General features: G+C 38.8%; 1 protein-coding gene across 1 annotated transcript in view; it reads left to right on the top strand.

Annotated features, from left to right (window-relative positions):
• The window catches only part of LOC126203768 (translocation protein SEC63 homolog), a 190379-nt gene that overhangs the window by 90049 nt on the left and 76471 nt on the right, over positions 1-23859 (top strand). Inside the window, exons 7-10 of the mRNA XM_049938137.1 lie at positions 3397-3558; positions 9333-9561; positions 11295-11440; positions 13726-13873. Coding sequence (XP_049794094.1) covers positions 3397-3558; positions 9333-9561; positions 11295-11440; positions 13726-13873 — 685 coding nt within the window. The remainder of the gene's footprint in view (positions 1-3396; positions 3559-9332; positions 9562-11294; positions 11441-13725; positions 13874-23859) is intronic.

Below are 23859 nucleotides of genomic sequence, written 5' to 3' on the forward strand. Positions count from 1 at the left end.
ACTATTTGTGATTTTACGAATGTACTAATGGGAGCAAAATATTTCAGTTTCATAGATTGTCAAAGGTCATCCCATCATTTACCAGTTGCAGACATTGAAGACAGCTGTCTTTAAACCTTTTGGCCTCTTTTAATTTTTGTGTATGTCATTTGGCATTAAAAACATGGCTTAAACGTGGCAACGTTTCATTGATGAGGTGTTATGGAGGCAAGACTTCACCTTCACCTATTTTGACGATATACTAGTGTTTTCAGCAACACAAAATCTTCATAAGGCACACCTAAAAGCAACATTTGATAACAACATATAGGTACAGGATAATAATTAATAAAAGTATGTGCAACTTGTGAAAAAACCACATTACCTACATGTGTCACTTAGTTTTAGCAGGTGGCATCTGCCTGTTGGAAGAGAAACTGGAACTTACACTACAAATACTTAGGCCGTTGGATTTGCAACAGTTACGTAAGTTCTTAGGTGCTGCAAATTTTTACCATCGACATCTGCTGGGAGCAGCTGCTTTTAAAGCACCGCTCGCAGAGGAGCTGACGGGCCCTAATACCGCTAAACATCAGAAGGTAGATGGGACACCCTGCAAGCAGAAAGCCTTTGAACAGATCAAGACAAACGATTTCATTGCCTCATCCTGAGAGAGATGTGGTACTATTTATAATAGCCGATAAATGTCAGATAGCCATTGGAGCAGCATTACATCAAGGGTCTACTCAACACTGGCAACCATTAGGGTTTTTCTTGCAGGAACTCATGGAAGCACAAAGGAACTGGAGTGTGTATGACTAAAAACTGTTATCGGTATATAAGACAATAACACACTTTCGGCCTTATATGGATGGTAAACCATTTATGGTGTTCACAGGCCACAAACTAATCACCTTTGCATTCAGCAAGCATTACAGATGCTCTGTCACTTAGGCAGTTCAGACAGAGTACATAAACCAGTTCACCACAGACTGAAATCATGTAAAAGAGGTGGAGAATATCATAGCAGACTATTTCTCAAGGGTTGTGGCGATAACCAATTCTGTAGATTACGCGAGATTGGCAAGAGAACAAAGAGAAGACACACAACTTCAGGTTTTTCAGCAGAGCACCTCCACAGTGTTGAGACTGCAGGACGTATGTCCGGAAGTGAGGCCATTTAAATATGTTGCGATACCTCACAAGGACGACCTAGACTGTTTGTGTCTGAACATTTACTGCGAAAGACATTCAGAAGTATTCGTAATTTGGCTCATTCAGGTACACGACCAAGAGTCCAAGTTGCTGACACAACATTTATGTGAACTGGAGTTAGAAATGATTGTCAAAGGTGGACACAACAATGCTCTGCCTGTCAACACTGTAAGGTGTGATGTCATGTGAAGAACCCCATGGGATACTTTGATAAACCATATTTTCAATGTTAACACATGCACCTCAGCATCACTGGCCTACAGCCAATGTCTGGAGGTTACTGTTATCTACTAACAGCAATTGATAGATTTACAAAGGGGCAGGCGTTGTACCGATTCGAGACATATCAGCGGGAAGAGCCAGTCAAAGTATCTTGGCGACACGGGTAGGAAGATTCTGTTGCCCAGTGCACGTCACAACTGACCAGGGTCATTAGTTCGAATCTTCATTATCTCTTGAAGTGGCTAACATTTGTGGAGTCCGACATCATCATACGACAAGTTATCATCCAGAAAGTAACTGTATGATGGAGCGATGGTACAGAACACTTGGAGCTGCATTGATGTGCCATGGTGACAGTGGTTCTGCAACATTTCTACTGGTGTTACTGGGTCTGAGCATTTATTTTCAAACAAGTCCAAGAGGCATCCACAGCAGAGCTTGTGTATGGGAAAACCTTGCACCTTCATGGCAATTTCTTTGAAGAGCTTAAGAACGAGATTGGCCTACTGTAGTTATTGAAGATGGTTAAAGCACAGCTGCCAAACCTCCGGCTACAGCCATCGAATTGGCAGGGCGACATTCCATCATTTGTGCACCGAGACTTCAGCAACTTTCACATGTGATGTTATGAGCCAACAGTGCAGCCACCATATACCATATGTTATAAAGTTCAGCAATGTAACACACACATAATGAAGCTCCAGATTCACAATAAACTGGTTATTGTGTCAGTTGATCGAGTGAAGCCAGCTTACTTACTGCCAGAAGACTTACAGCAGGAAGACATACAGGACTCGCAGTGGAATATGGTGTCACAGCGGGAGCAAGCATCTTCAAGAACAGCAAATACACCAAATCTGGTGGAAGAAAAAGTTGCACAACTGGTGATTTGTACAAGGGCACATCAAAAGATCCAATACAGGTTTCCAAACCTACCTGGAGTTCTACTCTAGCAGGAGGGGGTTGTGTGGGCGCGGGAAGATAGACAAAATAAACAAGCAGTTACACACAGTGCAGTAGTCAGTGGCAAAGACATTAATTATTTGAATACTGTTTATTCTTTGTCTTTGCTCTATGAAATGTTCCATTGTTGCTTATACGCTTTTATGTTTTATGACCGAGAAGTGAAGTTGTATGTTCTCGTATGTGCGTCTAAGAAGTTATTATTTAATATGATGTTAGGTAGCGGCCATATGTTGACTCTTGTTATGTAAGTCAATTCACAAAAATGAAGTAGTTCAAAAACTAAAGAGTAAATGGCTTTTTTTTTTTTTTTAAGAGTAATTATTGTTCCACATTTCGCATTATATTCTTCAAATCAATAAATTTGTGCTACTACACACTTTCAGGAGTGGCCTATGTGTTAATTAATGGTGTAAGCTCGTTTTATTTCTTCCAAATCCCTCCAGCCATTTCAGCGTGAAAGAGGGACAAACATACTCACACACAAGCTTTACCATTTATAGAAGTAATACATACAGGACATTATGATACAGATACATCAGATGACGGTGATTATGATTACTGTTTGTTATTCAACAGCTATTTGTCCTATGATTGTATTACTCAGTTTAGTCCATACATTGTGGTCCTGTTTCATTATTGCTTTCTTATTTGTTGTATGTTATGTATTTGAACCTGTTGCCTTGAACTCCTCTTTTTTGACCTGGAAGTGTATTCATACTTTGCTTGCTTCTGCTTGGATTTTAGCCTCTTTCACCCAAAAGAGGAAATATTTGTTCAATAGAACTACAGGATTATTGTTTTTGTCATCCTGTTTAGTGTTGTTATAGTTGCCATGGTCAGAGAATAAAACCTTTTCCTTCTTTTATAGCACTAAAATGTCAAATAAAGGTTTTGCTGAGAATAGATTCTGTAGGTGTCACAAAATTAATTTTTATGTTTATTTGATTTTTTGTTTTAGCCGCACGGTTTGAAAGTGCAGCATAACTTATATCTGACGTACAATTATGCTTGCAGGTTCTGCTTAATACTACACAGATGTATTACTATTTCTTTCATAAAACACCTTCAATGGCTCTAAAAAGGGTAATTATGATCCTTGCAGCCTCACTGGAGTTTGAGAAGAAGCACAACAGTGAGATTGTTGAGAGACCAACAGACAATGAAGAAGTTCCTCATGTAAGTATAACTGTATTTTCTGCTAATGTTTTACTGGATCTTAATTACACAAGAATTATTGTGACATTAAAGAACAACACTACAGACTTAAAATGTAATGCATAAAGGTACTATCATTTTAACATTTGAAACTATAACTTTTTAAATGTTGTTTATTTATAATTTATTCATATTTGTTTGTAATAATACAGTATGAACAATGTGTGTTAAGTTTTAAATGTTGTAAAGAGCATGTTTATGGAATTAAATTAAGGTCAGTTGTTAAATATATTGTCAGTATCTTGTAATTTGTTTACAATGTGCCTCTCTTTATAAGGATAATGTATGAATGATGATTGTAAGGACACACATTGTTTGTAATAATACTTACTCTTCAAATGCCAGTCTTGAGGTGATAACAATAAATACAGGACCTCAAGGGAAAACTGCAGTTGTAGGAATAGGTAAAAAATTTACAGCTGCAGGGCATTACAGGTGATACTGAATAACAGTTCTTCCTCTTAACTAAGTATTCTGTTCAGAAAATGTAGTGGATAGTGCCAGACGTTGTAAGTAGAGGAATAAGTCTGTCACATAAAGATGAATGTACAAGACATCAATTGTGCTATTGGAATACTGTTCTGCAGCTGGACTAAACCTAGAAGACATGTTACCTTTCAAACAATCTGCCACCTTGATTCTATCCTGAATATGTTTTATTTTAATTATTTTCTTGTACGGTCACTGTTATTAAATTATCCTGATGCAGTGGAACTGCTATGCAGTGCCACCATCCCTTGCCATGTGACTTCTCCATCTGCAGAGGGTCGAGGGCTGCAAGAGAGCTTCATAGTATTCAAGCTACATAATGATGTAAATGTCGTTCAGTAACGCTTTTGTATTTCATTGTTCCAATATAACAGTTACAACATTGGGTGAATGAATCAGTGCAGCAGAACATCATCTGTGAACAGTCTTAAGGGTAAGAAGTGATGCTATATGTGGTGTGGTAGAGGGATTGTGTTGCCACAGCAAAGTAGACAGCGCAAATTGAAACCACAGATATTAGCGACGGCTCCTGAAGACCACGCATCGCCTCTCAGCATGGCAGCGCTTTCACGCTGAGGTCAGTTTAGTGTTGAGCTAGCAAGAACTCTCCCAGTTCAAGATATTACTTGCAGCAGTCAACATCATTGAGTAGGAGAGTGACAGTTAAAGTTTCTAATGGACATATACTTTCATCAGTGTTGAACATTGTACCTCAAGAGAATGGTTTGTTAATTAGTGCGTTGAGTAATACTTCGCTAGCCCATGACAGTTGTAAATTATCCAGTACTTCTCCGATGAAGAAGTTTGTCAAAGTTAAGTAAATCTTTTATTCTTTAATGTGATAAAGTGAATTACTATTTTATGGTTTCTAGTATGATAAGCCTTCTTCCAGAGCAGTCAAGCAACCCACAGTTGTGACTAGACGAAATTAATTTCACATGGCCATAATACTATCCATTCATCAGATAAAATTAGTCTTCTTCTATTATCTTTGCCGTTTTCTTGCCACTTTGCTCTACCTAACGTTGCCTCATGCCAGTTGAAAAATTCTAAAAAAATTTTTACTCCTCCATATGGGATTACATTTACCTTCCCAACCAGAGCTATTTGTCCAGAAACTGTGTCAGTGATACAGCAGTCAGCACAGGATTCAAGGAAATAGTCATCTGAGTTATGACATTTCTAGAGATTTTGTATAAGAATCAACATAAATTACAAAAACAATTATCATATGAAACCCAGCTCTTTCTGCTCATCTACAAGATCTGGAGAACAGTAGATACTTGTGGCCAGGTTGGTATGATGTTCCTTAACTTCCAGGAGATATTTGATATAGCTGCACTCTGCCACCTAATGAACAAAACAAGTGTGTCCCAAATATCAGACTAGTTGTGGGATTGAATTGAAGAGTTTCTAGCAAATAGAACACACTAGACCTATGTCATTCTTAAGGGAGAGAAATATTCAAACATAACCGTGACTTCAGACAAACCCTGAAGGGGTGCTGTAGAACTCGTTGAAAGTTCCTTCAGGCTTTTTGTGGATGATGCTGTTATATACAGACATGCCTCACTAAAAATGTATTGTGTGGATGACTAATAATTATTTGTTGTATTGTTTTGTGTGTGTTGTTGTATAAATGATTATGGAATTAAATGAAGGGCTAGGGTGGAATCTGGTGATGGCACATAACTTACTGAGGTTACCTTCCATTAGGAAAGTGGGTGCGTAGAGTGACTGTAATATGATTTATAAATTATAGAGTGCAGCAATCAGTCCTCTCTCTCTCTCTCTCTCTCTCTCTCTCTCTCTAGGTTTTATTTGGCAAATCCAGATTTCGGCTAGTGCCTTACCATTATCAATGTACTATTTTCTAGTTTCAGTGCATGTCAGTTCCCTGTTGTTCGGGTGAAAGTCACAGTTCTTTGAAAACTACATACAGTATGCAGCACGTAGTATTCAAAGAACTGTGACTGATGCCTGAACAACAGAGAACTGACATGTGTCAAGACTAGAAAATAGTGCACTGATAATGGCCAGGCACTAGCCGATATCTGGATTTGCAAAATAACATGCAAAAATGTGGAAAAAAAAAAATAATACGACAGATTGCTGCACTCTATAATTTATAAAGCGTAACTTACTCCTCTGGAATGACAGAAATATGTTACCAAGCTTAACATTTGCCTCTAATTGACTAATTGTCAACAGTGACACAATCCCAAGAGACACTGCAGGAAGATTAGAAATATAACCCCTTAAATGTGAAGGACTGCCACAGTAGCCGGTGTGCTCCACGACCCAGTTGCCATTATTTTAACATAATTTCAATATCAGTGCAGCAGTTGGACCCTTATCACACAATGTCATTTGCATTAAACTGAACAGATAGGGAGTACATGAGTTTATTCTCAATCATTACCATCAGTGGATACTCATCGTATTGTATAGTTTCCATATTCTGCCAAGCAAAGTGTTGTAACCAAGTAACACACAAAACCAACCAAGTCACTCAACTATGACATTCTTCTTAACCTCTGAACATCAAGCCTCTCGGGATCCAGAAGACACAAACTAGAAATACAACAAAAGGTTCAGTGAGCATCCGCCGGTAGATGGCACTGTGGAAAATGTGCTGTGTGCACGCTTCCCACCATCGGCCACTCGTGACTGGCCTGCATTGATACAGTTGACAGGTGATTTGAGCGCACACATGGCAAGCCACACTCGATGCACTCAAACTCGCATGCACTAGTAGCAGGATACAGCACAAAACTCTTTAGTAAGGAATAAAATGTGCTTCAACATGTACCTCACTGAAAGGATTGGCATTAAACAATCTGACTTTCGTTTATATTATGTGCAGATATCTTGCAGCCGAAAATGTATTTACGTGTGCATTCAATGAAAATACATAACACATAAAAAGGAGGGAGTATGATGGAAAACGAAGAAAATGTCACAGGAATATTTAGAACGTTGGCTCAAAATCTGGTGACCTCTTCTGTCCCTGCTGGCTCAGTGCCAGTGGTAAAATTTTCTTTCATTACCAGGTTTCATACGAACTCTCTCTTGTGTGGGTACCACTACCTTCTGTGTTTTTATGACCTTGTCTTCAGAGGCCACTAAAATAATTTCTAAACGAAAAATAAATAAGAACCAGATTTTCCAAAGTATTAGATTGTTTCTTCTTTCCTTAGGCACAACTGGTGACGTTTGAGATGCTCATGTTATCTTGTAGTATTGTTCTTTCCTCACTGAATGACCACTTTCTTTCCTTCCAGGGCAGAAGGATTTCTACACGGTTCCTAATGTTGTCTGTTCCTTCAGACATGCATCCATGTCTGAAGGACATTGTAATGTGAAGGTACAGACACTCTATAAACACAGACATTGTGAGCATCAATGATGTATCCATGCCTCAATGGGCTAAAATGACAATAAAATATTTCTCTCATCCTGTGCAGGAATCACGAAATGGGCTATTGGACTTTTTCATGACATGTGGAAGTTTGGGTCGGTCCTGGAGGCTCGCTCAGATAACTGAAGTGTTTAATGTGACCACTCATGGTAACTGCGAAACATAGATTCCAGTATCAGTCTGGCACAAATTTTTGAGTATCACAAATAACTGACATCAACCCAGATTCACAAAATTCAAATCCATTTCAAAATATTCGACAGGGCAGCTTTCTATAATCTTATCAAAGTGTATACTTTGCTGTATACAGGTGTGATTAAAATGGCTGCTTTTCTGTTTTTTGCACACCTTATAGCCTTCCATCTATCTACAATAGAAGAGATGAACTATTTGAAGATTGCAGTCTCTTTTGATTTCGGTCTTTTGACTGTCTTCGGTCTTTTGACTGTCTTTGGTTTGTCCTTGCCATAGTAGCTGTGAGCTTTTTTAATTTGGAGTATCATTTGCATGCATCTTAGGCTGTGAAGCTTCAGTGTTTGATTTCCACAGTAGACAGCAGACATTTTCACCATAAAGTGTCATGATGTTGTGGCTAGAGATTTGATTTATTTTGCTTTCAGCTAGCATACTGATGAGACTGTGGACTTTCTACATTTTTCCTTCAAAGAAAGGCTTTGTTGTAAATGAAGTGAAACACGCTTTTAAAAAAGGAAGGATAAATTAGCTTAGAGCTCTTGATTGTAGGGCAGCCATATATAACTAGTACTCCTCATTGATACTCCTTTCATTTACACAAATATATTTGGGACCGATGACCATCGCAGTCTGGTCCCTTTCATCCCACAAACCAACCAACCACAAATATATTTATCTAATTAAATCTTATATAAGCTTCTTATTTTTTATTTACAAGCAGATTTACTGAGGGATCAGCTTATAACTTAAAAGAAACTTATTTTAGTAACTTAATAGATAAAATTGGGCCACTGCCTAACTGCAACTATTGATTTATTAATCTGTCATCCAATTCAGTCACTCCAGCATCACTTTCACCATAATAGTTTCGAGCCCTTGTGTCATACTCCAACCGTGATTCGGCTGTGTAGGAACTAGCTGAGACGGTCATAAAACAAAACATTATAATACTGCTTTTTTCCCCCTTTATAATAATTGACAGAGACATTTCTGTTCTCTTACTGGCATTTAGCTAGCGAATGTGGTTGATACCTGACTCCATTCTTCAACTTTGGGAAACTCTAAACTCTACTGTCAAGTGTGACTCTTGTATCTGCTGGCTGATGGATCTATGAGATGTTACTCACGTAGCTTACAGAAAATCTAACATTACAAAATGGGCTGTTCCCTTGTCATTGGGGTTTCCCTTCTCAGTCTAATGGACTTTCTACACAGCAAATAAATGAAAGTCCAAAATAATTAAGAAATGTTCCCAGATGCTGGATTTCAGAGTTCATAATATAGTAATTACAGAACTCTTTGTGTGCTCTCATTTTTGTTAGAGGTGAAATCTGATTACTGTATGTGATTTACTATTATACCATTGTAGGATCATAGTAAACTTAATTTTTTTCTTAGACTGCTGTGTAATTCTGTATTAAAGTATGGCAAAAGTGTATTATTTCTTTAAATTCTTTTATGCATAAGGATCAAACAGTGGAAAATCCAGGATGGAATGTAACAATATTATGAAACTTCAGCAACTTTCCTTTTCATAATATGTATACATAAGGGGTAACCCATCATCAATTTGGACAGTTTACATGGAGCCAATTATGTTGATTTTTTTTTTTCCTTTTTTCTTCAACAGCTCATTAAGCAGATACCAAACCTCAGTGAGAAGAATCGTGAGCGACCACTGTGCTTCCTGTACTCTTTGAAGGCACGTGCAATCATTCATGCCCATCTGTCTCGAATTCCTCTCAATCCAGAAACTCTTGATAAGGATCGGCAGTACATTGTAAAGAAATGTCCGTATCTTATCCAAGAAATGGTCAACTGTGTGTCCCAGCTCATTCTTCTGGCATATGCCAGGCGAAGTAAGTATTGTGTGAATGCTATAAGGTGATTTGAGCTCTGTGCATTTAGATTTCAGAGTGGAAGAAAGAGATAGCTCAAAGTGACAGTAGAAAACATTGTAATGTGATATGTATTGTTGTAGACCTATGCCCATCTTAATGAGAATTTGTTTGTAATTTGTAATGCTTAGCAGTACTATGTTCTCAGCTTTTTCTTTTGCTGTGCAGCTTGTATTTATAGCTGCCTTCTTATGTTTTCAACTGTAGCATGAAAATTCTATGTAAATCAAATAAACCAAATAACTTTTCTAAGTAGATTAGCTGTATTGGTACATGATTTTTTTTCAGTTATGTGAAAGTAACGGTTTAAAAAACATCATATATTTGCTGTAGATATAGTAAATTAGTAAGAGCCATGTCATCAAGTGTCCATGAATGGATATGAAGACAAGTGTGAATATTACTTGCCAAAATGCAATGTAGATGCTGTGGTGGGCAGAATAATGGTCAGGGTTCTCCAACAGATGGCAGCACTGTGACATTGCACCGAGGCAATAGCTGCAGACATACACAGTGTACAATCATGGGTTGGATCAGTGAGTAGTCGTAAGGCTGTTTGCATGTTGTGCTCAAGTGTTGTTTAATTGAGCAAGTCCATTGTGTCTGTGCATAGCAACATGCCGCATACATGCAGTAAAAGCATAACTCTAGTTTGGAGGCATTTAAACCAAATGTTGTATGTACATGACTCATTATTTGTGGAATTGTTTGTGTAAAGTACTCTGAGGATAACATACTTGTACTGTCTCATAGGGGTGGGGCTGAGAAGCCACGATATGAAAAAATATTAGATAGCAACCCATATGAGTATAGAATCCATTGTTTTTGGTGTCACAAGGTTCATTGGTGACAGAATCCGTAGTTTTCGGGGTCACAAGGTTCATTGGTGACAGAATCCGTAGTTTTCGGGGTCACAAGGTTCATTGGTGACAGTCCTGGTATGTTCCAATCGTAGAGGGGGAGAAGGGGGGGAGACACTGTGACGTAACACTGTGCCTCTGTAACACCTGAAGCAATTTCTGCCAAACTTGGCACAAGTATTACTTCTGCCTGAAAAAAAATTTGTAACAGACAAGCATATGAGCAAAAAAGCACGACTCAGAAACATCTGGAGCAATTTCTATTAAATTTGGCTTGTACGTGACTCCTTATTTGTAGATAAATACTGTGGGAGTAAGGTACCCCTACAACTACTGGAGGTGCTGTATTCCTTTCCGGCAATCAGCTGACTTCAAATACTTTAAAAGTATGAACTGCAGCATGTCTCTTACATGCCTCATTCATTGCGTCAACCAGGTACAAGACCTGAGCCGTGCAGCAACCCAACAATTTTGTTAACGTGTTTAGTGTCGGAGATCATGAAGCACGACAGAATACTTCAGGTACATTTAATATTCTCTCTAGAGTTGGGGGGGGGGGGGGGGGGGTTGCGCAAGTAGTTGAGTAAGAGATCATTTGCAGATGTTTTTTTGGGGGAAAATGTGGGATTAAGAAAGCTGACCATTAGCACTCAGTTAGATCATGGGAGAAAACTAGTACATATTAGTATTAGTTTGTAAATGTAATCATTATTATTTAATGTAATTTTTATGTTTTTCTATAAATTGTCCATGATATTTCACAACATATTCTCAGTTTAACTGAAAAAAGTAACACACAAATATTGCACGTGGGTACCTTTTATTATGTTTCAGTACCAAGACTGCCAAATATTGAGACAATAGAAAACTGTATGAAACTGTGTCCAATGATAGTACAGGCTATGTGGGAATATAAAAGTCCACTCTTACAGCTGCCATATGTTACAGATGACAATTTGAAGTATTTTGTAAATAAAAAGGTAAGTACAAGTAAGAAGACTGGTAATAGGTATCTGCATAATTTAGTTACGTAAAATCTGTTACTTGCATAATTATGATTCTTAGTGTATCCCAGCTGTGGAGTAAATGGGTTCTATGCCTGTAAATAGTAAGGAGGCAATATTAATGTTCTCGAGATTCTAGAGTGTTGCTAGACTGCCTTGTTAAAAACTGTATGATGTTTCAGTGAAGTGCAATGAAGGGACTCATTTTCCAAAATTTGGATGATTTTTTTTGTATATCTACCTTATAGGGTGATATTCTCAAAGTCAAAGTTATGCCCCACTCCAGGAATCAGCATAGGGGGAACAGGTGCAAGAATCCTGCATTGGCATTCTAGACAAGGTTGTAATGGAGGTGCTTCACCATTGCATTCTCCGACCTGTTATGAAGTGAAGTGTCAGTTGTGGGAATGGCTGTGACGAGAACTTGTACAGTGTAGTGTTGGATTTGTATTGTCACGAATGAAGGGAAGGGAGAAAGTAAAGTCAAGTGCCAGCATCTAGCCTAAATGTGTTGAAGATCACAAGGGGATTGCCGAGCTCGGCGCCCTCAGCCATCAACAGTGCTAGATGCCCTCACTTCATAAAGCCCTATGGAGTGTTGTCAGACTGCCTTGTCAAAAACTGTATGATATTTCAGTGAAGTTCAATGAAGGGGGACAACCAACGGCACTGACTCAAAGGCTGGTGACTTATCCCACTACCTCTCCTCCTCTTGTCAGCCGAATACTGATTGGAAAATTTTCCCCCACTAGGATTCTAACTGGCTTATGTCTCAAGTCTACTGCTGCTGCACAGACCTGTGTTGGTGACCTGCCCTACAGAAGCAGGTTCAAAGTTACTATTGATAATTTATTTCATGTAAGACACAGCATTCCTGAGGTAAGTTCAAGCAAAAACGCATATGTGCATCTCAAGTGCACACCTCGTATGTTGATTGCACAGAACTGAACAATAGTATATCTATTCATTTTCTTCACAATTGCCATTTGAAACAGCATGAGGCCCAAAGCACACTTTGTAATACCCTTTTTCTCTTAAACCGTGGTTTCTGGTCTGTTCGACTGGGCTTAAGGTAACAGATGAGAACATTGAAATTTGGAAAGAAAGTCTGCATAATGAGGCACAGGATTTTCTGTACTGTGAATTTTTATGAACATCTTGCTGACTTGCACCGTTGAAATAAGAGAATCCAGAAGCACGCTCACACTTTTAAAATGAACAAAAAGCACAAATAATCATGCATCTTTTTAAGGTACTGCTACTCTTTGATGCAGATCTGCTGACAAAATGAGATTGAGTCATTTTGTACAATGACTTACTTGTAGTTATCATCTCTGTTTCAACAAACATAGGATGAAGTGAATGATACTGAGTTCGACACAAAAGTTGGTCTCTATGTGACTGAACTGTTATGCAATGGTTCTTGACTGAACTCTTCTGCGACAGTTCTGAATCTGAAACTGGCCACTCTTCTGCACTAAAATGAATAATGATAATGTGTTGCCTGAAAATTCAGTTTGGTGGCCTTCTCATTAAGCCTTCTTATCACCTATGTACCAATTGTTCCAGGAATAAACTCCATTTTTTTCTCTACTTTTTTTTCCCTGCTTTCAGAGTGAACAGAATATTAGCAAGGCGAGAATTGAAATGTTACAGACATTAATGTTATGTAACAGCTTCTTTTGGTGAGATGACAAAGATATTATTTACATATCATTTAAAAGAAAAAGAAGAATGTGAGCTAAAAAGAAATGCTTTGCATCCGTCCACTAATGTCTCACCACAACAATTCGCTATTGTGGTCTTCCATTAATAATCAGAAATGATTTTCTGAAGATAATCAGTTGGTGATTCATTAAAACGTCACAGAAATTTAGCCACACCTGTGTCTGAGAGTCCAACAACATTTACTACCCCAGAAATCCTAAATGGAACAATTAAGTTAGGAAAAAACGACATTTCTGTAGAGCTGGAGATAACAGCAATTGTTTAATTGTAGAAATAATGTAATTATCTGGCATAATCACATACATGTCTTTAGAAATAAATGTGATTTAATTATTCTAAGAACAGTTAATGTAAATTTTTAAAACCATTAATTAATTTTAAAAGATTTTAAAATGTCTTATTTTATTTTTTTAAATAAACTTCTTTTGTATAGTTTATCACATCAGTACAAATTTTCTAGATTCATCTAACTACATCCAGTACAGAATTCTTTGCAATTATAAAATTTATAAAACATTTGTTCGCTTTTACAGAGATATATAAAAACAATTCAGCAGTTTGCTCAATTAAAACATGAAGAGAGGAGGAGCATTTTACGCAATCTTTCTGATGAACAATACCATGATGTTATGAAGGTTGCAGGGAAAATGCCTTATATTGAGTTTAAAGTGAGATCTGAAGGTGAGTATTTTACAGATTACAGTCATTGCCTGATTCCTGTTATTATTATTATTGTTATTATTATTCCTTCATTATTTCAATCAATTAGAGACCATAATAACTAACACTCTCTTTTCCTGGACATTAACTGCCACCCAGTGCTCCTGCATTTGTTTGAGGTGTTATTTTCTCTCTTCAGTCTACATCTTCAGCTTCGGCTTTTCCTGGAAACCTTTATGTGCTCGTAGTTTTTTCTTAAGCAGGTCATGTGACAGGATATCTTTAAAAGAATTATCCAGTTCTCGTAGACCTTTTTCAACTTCGTGATCTATGCTCCTTTGGGTTCCTTTAACTAGAAGGACAGTTAATATCCTTCTAGATATCCTTTCTGAACTCATTTGGGTCATGTGGCCATAAAAGGCAATCCTGTCTTGAATCATGTCATGTGTCTCCTCCACATGCTTATATAGATCATGATTGTGAAGTGTTTTGTACTAGCTGTTTTCTTTGACAGGACCTTGGACTTTTTTCTACATCTCTCTTTCTTTGGCCTCACGTTTCTCCGTTAGGCCTTTCCTGTTCATTGTAAGAATCCCTGTCTCACACTGAGCCTCCTATCGAATAATTGTGCAGCAGTGTGTAATTTTGGCATGTAAGGATATTGATTTCTTGGTGTAGGTGCCTTTAGTAAGTTTGTAGGCCATTTCCAGTTTCTAAATGTGGGCACAGAGTCTTTTGTCTCTGATATGTTAGGCTTTATCCATTCACCTAGGAATTGAAAGTTTCCTTGCCCAATTAATTTTTTGTAGTCGGATCTCCAGTTCTCTTGGCATTTATTTTATGTTCGTCATAAAGAGAGCCTTCTGAAAGGAGAACTGAAGTCCAGCCTTCACTGCTTGTGTCCTCAATTGATTAAGCTGTTTTTATGGCATATCTTCGGAATCTGAAAAGGTCATTAGATGATCTGCAAAGGCTAGACAGGGGTTAATGAGATTCGTGTACTTGTAGACTAGCCTTTATTGATTTTCTACCCCTGAACTCTTTCAGTCATTCTCAGATCATCTTTTCTAAAATACAGTTAGAAGTGATGAAGTTCAGATTAACAATCTGTTCAGCACATGATTTTGCTGAAACCCTTCGATATTTCCCTAACTGTGGATCGATTTGTTGTTCTATCTTATGCTGTAGAGCCTTTGAAAGGATATTGTGAGTTGTTAGCAGGAGAGATATGTCATGGTAGTTGTTCACATCTGTTCCGTCATCTTTCTTATGTAGTGGATGAATTATGGCAAAGGTCCATCCATTTGGAATTTTTTTGCTTTCCCAAATCTCTTGAATAATTGCAACAAGTTTATTGATTGCCTTTTGCCTTGCATACTTCCACACGTCAGCATTTATCAGATGTTCACCCAGTGGCTGTTTGTACTTCAGTGCTCGGATGATCTTCCTCATTTTTTCCTTTGTGGAAAGAGGTTTGGATGGGTGTTGGGATTGTTTTTGTACGTGAATGTGGTCTCTGGAACCTTGTATTTGAGGAGACATTCAAAATAACTAGTAGTTAGCAGTTACCTTTGACACAATACGCTACCTTCCCTTTGAAATCTTTGAATCATAGACTCGTGCCGTTGTACTTGTTCAGACTGTACTTGAAGGTTTTACTGAAGTTACATGTATTATCGCTCTGGAAGCCCTGCTCAGTCTATAGAAACTGCTTCATAACCAAGTGCAGAATTCACCCCGTGGATGGCTCTTTTATGCTAATTTTCTTCTGTTGAGGAAGTTGACCCTGTTTGCTTTATTTTTCTGGCAATTTCATTTCTGTCAAGCATTTGTCGTAGTTGTACTACTGCATCACATTTGTTATACCACCAAGCATGCTTTCTTCATTTTGTGAGTGAGACAGTCTCCTCAGATTTTATGACTATAGCCTATTGTAGTAGTTCACAGTTCTCAGAATTTAAAGTAGCCAACATGTGGGTGAATTTGTGGCTGCTCCTTAACCTGTCTCCGCCACACTTTTTTTCAGGAGTAAACTTCTTGCTAGTCAATGAAAATAATCAATTTTTGAAAATATTATGTCATTGTATGGATAAAAAATCTACTTATCAAGCAGTGGGAGGCAAACAAACTAATAAAGGTATTTAAATTTGCAAGCTTTTGGAGTCCATGGCTCTTTCTTCTGGCAGAAGGGTTGAAGGCTAGGGGAGAGGGGTGAAGGAAAAGCACTAGTGAGATTTAGGAAATGGGGTGAGTTTGAAAAAATCATCCAGAATCCCAGGTCAGTGGAGACTTACCATATGGGATGAGAAGGAATGACTAATTATTGGGGACTGCACTGGGCGAGATTTGGAATCGTGAGAGCTTAAAGTTGGAAGGTGGATAATGCACTAGACAGAGATTACTGCCAAAACATAGCGCATAAGTTAATAACAGTGTAAAGCTAAGTGTTTTGTGGTGATCAGTATATGATGGTGAGACAAGGCACCCGTGACTTGTTTCAATTTGCTGGTCTTAAGAATGGTGTTTGAATTGAAAGTAAGGAAAGGGCACCAAGGTCACAACTGTCATGTTCTAGAGAATGCGCTGCACCCACATATTGCCGGCCGCGGTGGTCTCGCGGTTCTAGGCGCGCAGTCCGGAACTGCGCGACTGCTACGGTCGCAGGTTCGAATCCTGCCTCGGGCATGGATGTGTGTGTGATGTCCTTAGGTTAGTTAGGTTTAACTAGTTCTAAGTTCTAGGGGACTGATGACCTAAGATGTTAAGTCCCATAGTGCTCAGAGCCATTTGAACCACCCACATATTGTGTGTTGCCAGTATACACCCTCTGCCTATGCCCATTCATCCTAATGGATAACTTGGTGGTGATCATACCGATGTACATAACAGTTGGTATATGAAATGCATCATTTTGCAGGTGGCTCACCCTAGATAGTGCGTGTTTTATCAGTATAGATGGTGTTAGGAGGATGAATAGGGCAAGTCTCACAAAGCAGGAACTATGTTGTTGTTGTTGTTGTTGTTGTGGTCTTCAGTCCTGAGACTGGTTTGATGCAGCTCTCCATGCTACTCTATCCTGTGCAAGCTTCTTCATCTCCCAGTACCTACTGCAACCTACATCCTTCTGAATCTGCTTAGTGTATTGATCTCTTGGTCTCCCTCTACGATTTTTACCCCCCACGCTGCCCTCCAATGCTAAATTTGTGATCCCTTGATGCCTCAAAACATGTCCTACCAACCGATCCCTTCTTCTAGTCAAGTTGTGCCACAAACTTCTCTTCTCCCCAATCCTATTCAGTACCTCCTCATTAGTTACATGATCTACCCACCTTATCTTCAGCATTCTTCTGTAGCACCACATTTCGAAAGCTTCTATTCTCTTCGTGTCCAAACTGGTTATCGTCGATGTTTCACTTCCATACATGGCTAAACTCCATACAAATACTTTCAGAAACGACTTCCTGACACTTAAATCTATACTCGATGTTAACAAATTTCTCTTCTTCAGAAACGATTTCCTTGCCATTGCCAGTCTACATTTTATATCCTCTCTACTTCGACCATCATCAGTTATTTTACTCCCTAAATAGCAAAACTCCTTTACTACTTTAAGTGTCTCATTTCCTAATCTAATCCCCTCAGCATCACCCGATTTAATTTGACTACATTCCATTATCCTCGTTTTGCTTTTGTTGATGTTCATCTTATATCCTCCTTTCAAGACACTGTCCATTCCGTTCAACTGCTCTTCCAAGTCCTTTGCTGTCTCTGACAGAATTACAATGTCATCGGCGAACCTCAAAGTTTTTACTTCTTCTCCATGAATTTTAATACCTACTCCGAATTTTTCTTTTGTTTCCTTTACTGCTTGCTCAATATACAGATTGAATAACATCGGGGAGAGGCTACAACCCTGTCTCACTCCTTTCCCAACCTCTGCTTCCCTTTCATGCCCCTTGACTCTTATAACTGCCATCTGGTTTCTGTACAAATTGTAAATAGCCTTTCGCTCCCTGTATTTTACCCCTGCCACCTTCAGAATTTGAAAGAGAGTATTCCAGTTAACGTTATCAAAAGCTTTCTCTAAGTCTACAAATGCTAGAAACGTAGGTTTGCCTTCTCTTAATCTTTCTTCTAAGATAAGTCGTAAGGTTAGTATTGCCTCACGTGTTCCAACATTTCTACGGAATCCAAACTGATCTTCCCCGAGGTCCGCTTCTACCAGTTTTTCCATTCGTCTGTAAAGAATTCGTGTTAGTATTTTGCAGCTGTGACTTATTAAACTGATAGTTCGGTAATTTTCACATCTGTCAGCACCTGCTTTCTTTGGTATTGGAATTATTATATTCTTCTTGAAGTCTGTGGGTATTTCGCCTGTCTCATACATCTTGCTCACCAGATGGTAGAGTTTTGTCATGACTGGCTCTCCCAAGGCCATCAGTAGTTCTAATGGAATGTTGTCTACTCCCGGGGCCTTGTTTCGACTCAGGTCCTTCAGTGCTCTGTCAAACTCTTCACGTAGTATCTTATCTCCCATTTCATCTTCATCTACATCCTCTTCCATTTCCATAATACTGTCCTCAAGTACATCGCCCTTGTATAAACCCTCTATATACTCCTTCCACCTTTCTGCCTTCCCTTCTTTGCTTAGAACTGGGTTGCCATCTGAGCTCTTGATATTCATACAAGTGGTTCTCTTCTCTCCAAAGGTCTCTCTAATTTTCCTGTAGGCAGTATCTATCTTACCCCTAGTGAGACAAGCCTCTACATCCTTACATTTGTCCTCTAGCTATCCCTGCTTAGCCATATAGGGAACTATAGGGTAAGGAAATGGATGCAGAAGAAGAATAGGGTCTGACAAGGATACTGCGGAGATTAGGAGGGCAATGAAAAGCTATTGTAGGTATCATGGGCAAGACCAGAATAACACTGAGTGACAAGAGGTGTACTCTTAAGTTGTTTTTGGAAGGATTGGATGTGCTGGCTCAGGAAATCTGCTTTTGAACTGGGCTGGTGGGGTACTTACATCAAGTAAGGGTTGAGATGAGAATGGTGATGTATAGCAGTAAAGAGTCTGCATCCAAACAAATACACTTGCCTCAAATGCCAAGATTGTATGGGAGGGAACGTTTGAGATGGAAAGGATTGCAACTGTCAAAATGTAAGTACTGTTGTTTGTTAGTAGGTTTGATGTGAACAGAAATCTGTTGCTAACCTTCAGTGAAGATCAGATCAAAGTTGAGGAAAGTGACATGGGATCTGCAATAGGACCACGAGAAATTCAATTGGGGGAATGTATTGAGAGGTTCCAAGAATTTTAACGGTCAACCTTACCATGAGTCCATGTGGCAAAGATGTCGTCAATGTGTCTAAACCATACTAGGGGCTGAAGGCTAATGAATCTTAGGGAAGTGCCCCCCCCCCCCTCCCAGGTGAGGCACGAAAAGGTTGGCATACAAAGGAGCCTTACTGATACCCATGACTGCACTCCCGATCTGTTATAGTTCAATTCTTTTATCTTGGCGGCTCGCGCATGCCCGCCTAGACGCGGGAGATTGCTGCGTTGCCAGTTGCACACGACGCACGCGCCAAGAGAAGCAGCGCCATAGTATAGCATAGTTCGCAAGCTTACGTTTAGGGGGGAGCGCGCAGTTCATGAAGTAAAGCCACCACGGCCGCATTAACCCTTTCGCTGCTACAAAGACGTGCTCCCTGCATTCCGCGCTGTGGGCGATTTTGTCACTGCACTGTTCGCCTGTGCAGACACATTGTGTTCCGACTGCTTTGACACTCTTTACCATTCGATTCCACAAAAACTATTTGGCTCAAAAATTAGATTTTTACCTATCTTCTTGACTGATACCTTCCCCCCATAAATGACTTAATTTTGTTTCGATGTTCAACACAGTTATTATGCAGCATTAAATATAGTAAACCATTGCACGAAATTTTGAAGAGTTTGCAGAGGTAAAGTCCATAGAGTATACTTTACGGATGGTCGATTTTAGTTGCCACAATGTTGAGAATGAAATGTGGACAAGATACCTATATATTTCATTTAATTTAAGAACCACATAAGTGTCGTATGTAATATTGAGAAATATTCCACCTTTTGCGACTATAACAAAAGTTTTACTTACACTGGGCACGTTTGGCTTTATTTTAAAGCACTTCAATCAGTCAAAAGGAAGTAGACAAAATACATTAAACAAAACTGTGGACTTACAAAAACATTAGGACTTGAATATACCGTCTGTCAGTGAAGTGCTCAGAGCTATGTCAAATATAATTTTGTTTGTGGCACACACAAATAGCATTTATTTGCTAAAACACTGATGAGCCAACACAAACGTTGAATATTGTGCTACCGCAGCACAAAACTACGAAAGGTGACTTGGCAATGGAGGACACAAAATACAGTCCTCTTATGATGCTTCAAAAGAGAGAAACGCGTCTGGTCTAAATAAGTCGCTTATTACAGTTGCAGAAGAGGGATATATTTCAATACCATTGGTAAAACTGCGACTGTGGAACAAAAACAAGAAATAGAACATGAATACCATTGTGTATGAGCCATACCTTTCACCGATGGAAGTGCTTTAAAATAAAGCCAAACGCGCCCTGTGTAAATAAAACTTTTATTACAGTCGCGAAAGACGGAATATTTCTCAATATTACATACGACACCTATGTGGTACTTAAATTAAATGAGATATTGTTATACAGTAAATATTATATGAAATTTAGGCATCTTGTCCACATTTCATTCTCAACATTGTGGCAACTAAAATCGACCATACGGAAAGTATATGCTATGGACTTTTACCTCTGCAAACTCTTCAAAATTTCATGCAATGGTTTACTACATTTAATGCTGCACATCAAAACAAAATTAAGTCATTTATGGGGGGAAGGTATCAGTCAAGAAGACGTGTAAAAATCAAATTTTTTGGCCAAATAGTTTTTGTGAAATCGAATGATGTGTGTGTCAAAGCAGTGGGAACACCATGTGTCTGCACAGGCAAGAAGTGCAGTGATGACAAAATCGCGCACAGCGCGGAATGCGGGGAGCACGTGTCTGCAGCAGCGAAAAAGTTAATGAAGAGGCGAAGCACTAGAAACTTCATTCAAACGAATAAAATTCGTGAAGTAAGGCACTCCAATATTGTTTTTAAATAAAGAAAATATGAAGAACCGCACAAGGTTTGAACTCACAACCTTTCACTCGGCAGCCCAACACCTTAACCATTCCGCTACATCAGCTCATCGAACAATGTAACTCCATAAGGACTCTTAACACCTCACGCAACTACTTATTAACACTGTTGGTATGACTGTGAATTACTCATTCTTCGTCGAAGTACAATAGGAAATAAACAATTACCACTGTTCTTTATTGCGAAAAAGCAGTTCGTGAGATTGAAACAAACACCTTTCCTTGCTATCGCCTGAATTAGGAGTCTTATTGCTTGTTTGGTTTAATTAATTAATATAATATGAAGCAATTGGTATAAAGAATGCTTTTTCCAAACTTTCTATAAAAGAAAGTCTGCTATCAAGACATTGCTTTTGTTCTATTTCTTTCTTTATGACTGAACGTTTCTAAAACTGAAGACACTCGTCCGTGCTCTGCACTGCAGTCGAGATCTGGCAACGTCGTTCTCTGTTCATTGGCTGACTGTGTTTTGTGACTTCAGATGCGCAGAACGAACCTAAACTCGGCCGCCAAGATATATGACGCGCACTTTAGTATGTGTGCCCCTCAAAGGTAAAATAGTAGTTGGTAAGCATAAAGATGATTAAACTGAGCGGAAAGGATGTCACAGGTTTGGAATCAGATGGATGCTGACTGAGGAAATGTTCAGCAGCAGACAGACCATGCACATAGGGGTAGCTAGTATAGAGAGAGGTGGCATCAGTGGTGACAAGCAGGGTATGTGGTGAGAGTGGGATGAGACAATCTACGAAATGGTCAGTGTCTCTATTATAGGAGTGAAGTCTTTGTATTATGGGTTATGGGTGCTGATCAACTAAGGCAGATATGAGTGTGGTTGTTGCTTTGTAGTCAGCAACTACGGGGCGGCCTGTTGTAGAGCATTTCTACAACATGAAAGTAATGACCTCGGTGCCTGTTCCATCACATGTGTCACCTGGATTCGTTCCCCAGACACCAGTTTCTCAGAATTGCGCAGATGGGATCTGGTATTGTAACCTGTCCTCTGTTCTCTCCACCCATGTGGCCTTAATTTACATTAATTTCTTTGGTTGCAGCATTTCTTCACAGCAACTATTCATTTCCTCTTTTCCTTTGAGTTTTCTGCACCTTTTATTTTATGATCTGTCTGTTCTCCCACTTCTGTCATGACCAAGGCACTTAGATTACTGCGATTATTAACTCGTGCACGATGTTTTGGCAGTAATATCTGTCTTACATATTACCCTATCTTTCACCTTTAATCTCTCAGGTTTACAAATCTCATTCAGTGCAGTCACCTAAAATCTGTCTTTCCTTCCCGTCTGATAAGTCTCCCGTGATCCAGGACTGTTGATGACTTTTCCAAATTCTCACCATTTACTAAATCTCACTAGTCCTTTTCCTTCACTCCTCAACCTTTCCGTTTAACTCTTCTGCCCAAAGGAGGAGCCACTAGATCCAAATCCTTGCAAATTTAAATATCTTTATATCTGTATTCCCCTTTCGCGACATGGTGAGTAGATTTTTTATCTATCTAATTACATTATTTGATCTTTGAAAGTTAGTTATCCAAGTCTACATTGGCATTTCTCAGAATCTTTACTTTCTGGATCTCTTGCACTTTCCATCAAATGACGAAGTGGACAATTTGGTATTTACCGAGGCTGGAGTTAGGAGATGTCCAGATCTTTAGTTTTCTGGGCAGGTGTTTGAAAGCAGTTGACTTAAGAACCAGATTGAATGTTCTGCATAACTCCACTAATCTCCCCATTGCAACTGGTTCTCATGTGCGCTCGATAGCTTGCAATAATCTTATGATGTTTTCTTTCTTTGTCAGGCTGGGCGTTGAAATTCTCATGCAGAATGGTGATCTGTGTGTCAGGTAACTTTGAAAGGATATCTTCTGTTTCCAGAATGCACCTCTTTCTTCTAGGTCCTTCTTAATTGCCCGATTGATTGGTGCATGTACATACACAATTGTATAAACTCTACTTGCACACTGAAAAGAAAGAGTATTGACTTGTCTGTTAGGGGAGGTGAAGTCCCTAATCAAATCCAAAATCTTCCTCCTGACAGTAATAAATCTGTGTCTAATTGTGGGATGGTTTTTACTGCTTGTTAATCATTCTTGCCTTTGAAGATTCTATAACCTTGTGATTGAAGAATTTTGATTCATGAATCTTGATCCCTAAATTGTTGCGATCAGTATGTGACCTCAAGAAATGGCATCATTGATTTATTCCAGTTTTTTGGTCTTAAGAATGAAGTTTGAATTGAAAGTAGAAAAATAAATCATCAGCATTTACATCCAAACAGTGTTAAATTCTCTTATATCTCCGAGCATCTCAGTACAGGTTCCCGAGGATCCAGAACTCTGCTTGGTTCACCAAAGGTGGTGGTGGTGATGGTGGATTCGTTACCACCTGGGAATTATTGATTCTCCACCTGCTACAGCAGCATAGTAGATTGTTGTTGTTGTTGTTGTCATTATAGAATGACACGTTCATTTCACTGAGATGAATGATTGGTAACACTGCAGATTATTTGTGGCCATTTTTATCTTCAGTCTTTATCTACATTTCAGTCATTCCATTTGTTTTGCTGTGAATAATGCTAAGGAGTATGGAATTCTAGGACTACATTGTTAAATACATTCATCATAGAACCTAAGATGTGAGACTTGCCGTTGTGATGTGTGTGCCCATTATTGCCCTCTCATTTCAAAGAGATCTGCACAAATGGTGATATTTTGTTTTCTGGAATTTTTGTAAGAATACTGATACAGACTACACAGTCATTTTGAACATTTCTT

This window comes from Schistocerca nitens, chromosome 9, assembly GCF_023898315.1.
Source record: "Schistocerca nitens isolate TAMUIC-IGC-003100 chromosome 9, iqSchNite1.1, whole genome shotgun sequence".
In the NCBI taxonomy this organism is placed as follows: domain Eukaryota; kingdom Metazoa; phylum Arthropoda; class Insecta; order Orthoptera; family Acrididae; genus Schistocerca; species Schistocerca nitens.